Source organism: Heliangelus exortis, chromosome 20 (assembly GCF_036169615.1).
Source record: "Heliangelus exortis chromosome 20, bHelExo1.hap1, whole genome shotgun sequence".
NCBI lineage: Eukaryota > Metazoa > Chordata > Aves > Apodiformes > Trochilidae > Heliangelus > Heliangelus exortis.
In genome coordinates, this window is record NC_092441.1 from 10,601,277 (window position 1) to 10,606,899 (window position 5,623).

The 5,623-nt window shown below is 55.9% G+C and overlaps 1 protein-coding gene across 1 annotated transcript; it reads left to right on the top strand.

Annotated features, from left to right (window-relative positions):
• Positions 1-474: 474 nt before the first annotated feature.
• On the top strand, positions 475-5,153 carry LOC139805805 (proline-rich protein 36-like). The gene is made up of 6 exons (XM_071764645.1): positions 475-511; positions 1,606-1,752; positions 1,845-1,991; positions 2,077-2,172; positions 2,576-3,413; positions 5,090-5,153. Exons 1-6 carry the CDS (start codon positions 475-477, stop codon positions 5,151-5,153), a joined length of 1,329 nt encoding a protein of 442 aa, XP_071620746.1.
• The last annotated feature ends 470 nt before the right edge of the window (positions 5,154-5,623 follow it).

Consider the following 5,623-nt stretch of genomic DNA (forward strand, 5'->3'; position numbering starts at 1 on the left):
GGTTTTGGGCAGGATCTGAACTTTCCTGTCTTGTCTTCAGATCTGACTTGGAAGCCAAGTCAAAAGGGGAACACAATTAAAGTTTGACAACTGGTGATTCCTGACAGAGCTGAGCAATAAATAGATCTGGTGAGGAGAACTCCAATGAATCTACTTCTAGCAGAACTCAGCATTTTTTTTTCTAGGTAAATGTTTCATTGGAAGAGTTCAGCTCCAAAGGGTGGCAGTGAAGGCCTCCTGGGACATCCCACAGCCCTGACCCCTGGCAGTGAGCCAGAGGTGATGTGGCTGTGACAACAGGGTGACAGCAAAATGACACTGCCCTGGGAGCTGGTCCCCAACAGAAACACAACCACCCCCACCTGACAGCCCTGGAAATGAACCTGAACACATCCCATGAGAGTGTTTAAGGCTTTTCCTTCTTCTCCCATCGAGTAAATTGAGTTTTTTACAACTGGCAAAAAAAAATTCTACATGTTCAAGAAAGTACCAAGTGACATCAGATCCCAAGGTGGGTCCCTCCCTGGTAACCATCCCAGACCTGATCAGCATCTGCCCAAACAAAGATACAGTGATGCTTCTGCAAACAGGGCTTTTATTTTAAAGAGCCACAAACCACTTTCAGACAACAAACTTGGGTATGAAAGGAGACCAAGAGAAGCCTCACAAGGTCAGAGTGCCTGAATCTGAGCAGAGAGAGAAGGCAACAACTGCTCCTCAGTGAACCTCTGAGGGGTGGGTGGGAAGATGGGGACTTTGCCATGGAACTGGACCTGCAGCCTCATTTCTGGAGCTACTGCCAGACTCCTGCATGCAGGATGTGAGCCCAGTGCTGCTCTGGCAGGCTGCTCAGCAGGCAGCTGAGAGCATTGCTGGAGGCAGTGGTGCCATGTTCTGCCACTGAATTAATTTGGTAAATGACAGACAGGACAGAGGACTCCAATATTCTTGGAGCCCAGCGACCTGAGCTCCCTTTCCTAAGGGCTATTTCCTCAGTGCCTCCATTCTGAACAAGAAGGAACCAAGTTTATCTCCCAGAGAAATGAGTATTTGCTGGCCCATCAGTGGGGCCTCACTCTGGGGTTTGGTTGCTTCAGCATAAACCATTTCTTCCACTCCAGGAAAGGGGCTCCAGGCCTGGCACTCCTTCCACCAGATCCCACTGACCCCAAGGATGTCCCAGCTCTGGGGATGAACCAAAGCCTCCAGCCACAGCCACCTGAGAGCCCCCTCAGGGGCTGGGACCACCCCCACCCACTCCCCACCCTTCCCCCCCCACCCATCAGGAGCAGGGGAGGCTGTTGGGTGGGGATGGAGCACTGGGAGCCCCCACATTCTCTCCTGGCAGATGTCACAGAGTCCTTCACAGCCAACAGCCAGAGGCAAGGAATGGCAGCAAGGAGGCAAACGTGGCTCCAGCAGCACAACTCCTGGATCCCCACAAAGTCTCAGTGCCCTCAGGCTTGGCTGAGCCCTGCAACCTTCTACCCCCAAGGCAAGGGCTGACCCCATCCCTGCATCCCGGGGATGATCCCTGCATTCTGGGGATGCTCCTGGGGATCAGAGCAGAGGTGACAGTGCCCATTGCTCTTCTCTCTCTTGCAGGACCACCCAACCTCTGTCAAATGTCTGGGCAGGCACAGAACCTCCCCACAGCCTGGGGACCCCCGAGGGGGATGGCACCCAAGGCCACCACCCCTGTACCCCAGGTCATTTGGACCTTTGTGCTCCCCACAACCTTCTACCCCCAAGGTAAGGACTGACCCCGATCCCTGCAGCCTGGGGATGCTCCTGGGGACAAGAGCAGAGCAGACACTCAACCATGGCTCCTCTCTCTCCTGCAGGACCACACAACCTGCATTACCTCCCCAGGCAGGTGCAGACCCTCCTTCCCACTGCTGGGGCACCTCCAGGGTTGGGGACGCCCCAGGTCGCCCCTGCACCTCAGATCCTTCAGCATTTCACACTCCCTGGAGTTTTCTACCTCCAAGGTAGGGATTGACTCCAACCACAGCATCACAGGGACACTGCCAAGAGCAGAGGTGACAGCAGCCATGGCTCCTCTCTCTCTTTCAGCACCACCCAACCTGTACCACCTGCTTGGCCCAGCCCAGACCCTCCCCACAGCCTGGGCACCCCCAGTGCCACTGGCACCCCAGGCTGTACCAGCAGGTATGGCACCCAGTCTGCTCTGCCACCCAGCACCTCGGGCACCTGCAGCTTCCCCACCCCCTGGGCACTCCCAGCAGCCTCCCCACCCCATCTCCCAGCACTTTTCACATGGGGGTTCAGCATCCCCAGGAGAGTTCCCCTGCCCTCCCTGGGGTGATATGTGCCCGAGTAAATCCAGTTTCCAGAGAATTTCCCAAAATACTTGGGGCCATCTCTCCCATTTCACCTCCCCCATTCCCAGCCCCATCCCACCAGTACATCCCATCCCTGGGAGTGCCCAGACCACCACTTCCCCATCCACCACCTCCACCATGCAGAGCCAGGGGACATTGGCCATGGGGCTGGCTTGGTGGGTGTCCCTGGAGGCTCCCCCAGCCCAGCACTGTCCCCCTCACCTACACAGGGCTGCAGAAAGCTGCTCTCAGCTCCTCCTTCCACCCCCAGCTCAGCACCCCGGGCACCACCATCCCCTCCAGCTCCTCTGCTGCCCCCCACCACCAAGGCCTTGAGGACCCAGGACACATCCAAGTGACAGAGGTGACAGAGGAGATGCTCACCCGAGAGGCATACAGGCTGTTTGGTTACACCCTGGACACAGTGGGGGGCAGCCAGGGTGACCCCATCAGCAGCCCCACACCTGGGGACATCGGTGACACCGCTCGAGGGAGGGGAAGGGCAGTGCCACCCCCCGCAGTGCTGCAGAGTTCCCAGGAGCACACAGAGGCTGCAGAGCACACTGCTGGCACAGCCACCCCTGCAGGACCTCCTCGTGGCACCGATGTTCCCTTGGCCACCCACGTCCCCTCCAGCCCCTCTGCTGCCCCCCAGCTCCAAGCCCACCCCACAGCTGACCCAGCACCCCCCCAGGAGGGGCCTCTCCAAGGAGCCCTGGGGATCCCTGGTCACTCCCTGGGTGTGCTGTGGGGCAGCCAGGACGTCCCCAGAAGCAGCCCCGCACCCGGTGACATGGCTGACACTGACAGTGTCACCTCCCCCTGCAACTGGGACACAGCCCTGGGGCAGCTGCTGACTCCTCCAGACACCTCCCAGATCAGCAGCGATGCCCAAAAACTGGAGCAAATTCTCAGCGTGCTGGAGCCTCAGGAGCCATGGGGGGAGGAGGACAAGGACCTGCCCCCACCCCTGCCCCCATCCCTGCCCCCATCCCTGCCACCACCCCTGCCCCTATCCCTGTCCCCATCCCTGCCCCCATCCCTGCCACCACCCCTGCCCCTATCCCTGTCCCCATCCCTGCCCCCATCCCTGCCCCCACCCCTGCCCCTATCCCTGTCCCCATCCCTGCCACCACCCCTGCCCCCGTCCTTGTCCCCATCCCTGCCCCCACCCCTGCCCCTATCCCTGTCCCCATCCCTGCCACCACCCCTGCCCCCGTCCCTGTCCCCATCCCTGCCACCACCCCTGCCCCTATCCCTGTCCCCATCCCTGCCCCCATCCCTGCCCCCACCCCTGCCCCTATCCCTGTCCCCATCCCTGCCACCACCCCTGCCCCTATCCCTGTCCCCATCCCTGTCCCCATCCCTGCCACCACCCCTGCCCCCGTCCCTGTCCCCATCCCTGCCTGAGGTGACAGAGCAGCAGGGGCTGAGCTCGGTGCCCACATCACCCCCCAGCAAGCGCAGGGCTGGTGAGGGCAGCGAGGGGCCAGGGGGGAACAGTCCCCCCGGAGGGATGGGATGGTGATGGGTAAGGATGGAATGGTGGTTTTCCTGGGAGAGGGGTGGTGTGTTTGGGGGAGGGAGAGGGCCAGGGCAGCTTTGAGGGGACATTTTCTTTCCGTTTTGTTCAATTAAAAGCTGTTCGTGCAGAACTGATCCGTGTCTCTGTGGGAGGAAAGGGGGCACTAGGAAATGGCACCCAGGAGGTGCAAAAGCCCCACTGAGCCCCAGATCAGAGCCAGAGAGCCCCAGAGTCCCTGTCCCCTGCCCCAGGACAGCCAGGCAGAGGAAATAAATAGTTTGAATCATACCTACCTGTCTCAGGTTTACTGTACCCAGATGGATGACCCCTGGCTGTGTTTTCTGGTGAGAAGTATCTTTTTTTTCCTATCCCATCAGGAAGGCAGCTATGCAGGTCCTGATGCAGGCTGGTCAGCCCAACAGTCAGACAAGTAATATTTTCCTTTGCTAAAGAAAACTGTCAGAGTTACTAAGAGTCTAAAATAGCAAAACTCCTAAGTATAAAAGTAGCACAGAAATACATGATAATTCCCAGAGAATGAGAAATTACAGTTCAATTCCAGCAGTCACCTCGTTTGTTATTTATACTTCTATAAATATATAATTACACATTAGCTGAATAAGTACACCCCAAAGCAGATGCCTGAATGCATTGCTGAATCAAAGCTCCAACACCCTTGATACCAACCCTGCAGCAGCACACTGTAACATTATTGGAAATACTATCAGCAGTGACCACATCTTAATAAAATGCAGTGGGAATGCCAGGAAAGGTCCCGTGTTATCTGACCTAATCAAAACACTGGCTGCTAAATGGCAAGGTCTGCATTTGATCTTTCTCTTACCCAGGAACACAAGCCCATAAACATGTGAGGGACCCTATGTAACTGACCAGCCACAACTTACTCTGGAGTAGCTGCCTGCTGGCAGCACGGGGGGTTCAATCAGTCTGCTGGGGTGTGGGATTTTGGGGTGATCAGCTGCTACCTCCATGCTCAGCCCAGCACCAGGGCTGCTGGCTGATTGTCTGCTCACAAAACGTGCTCACAGGGCATCTAAAAATGAATTGACAGGCAAATCTTCTGGTGAGAGAGGAAGGGCAAAACACAAGAACATAGACAGCTTAACCTCTTCGTGCTTAAATATCCACACTTAGAGACAAGAATCCAACATCCACATCAGCCTAAACCTATTCTTTTTCTGATTTCCTCCAAATTCAGTTCTGATTTCCTCCAAATTCAGCTTTCTACATCTTCAACTCTGCCCTGTCTGTTCAGCATCTAGCACATGACCATCCCCTCTGTTCCACAAGTTGGTTGTTCTCAATCCTCATGGGGTTTTTGCTGCAATGCTAACCTGGTTTTCCCACACCTGAAAGCAGTGCAGGTTCCACAGCAGCACAGGTAATGTGAGTGGGGATTCATCCAGCAGCTTTCCTGCTTCCAGTCTTCTCTGCTTCCACCTCCCCAGCAGCAGCAGCTGATTTCCATCCACCTCTGATTTTATGCAGAGTACATGTTCATCCCAGTTCTTCACAAGGCATGCAAGTTAGTCAGGTCCTGCAGTCTGTGTGGGAAAACACAACTGTGTTCATTGTCACAGGCATATGACAAGTGTGGGATCATTTTCAGTAGTTAACCTGCTGGAGCAAACCTATCAAAAGAGTGAAAGAAGCTAAGTGGATGAAACACAAGCAGAATTTTCTCCATTAAGCAATTCTCTTAGGCTGCAGACCAAAAGAGGTTATTGATCCA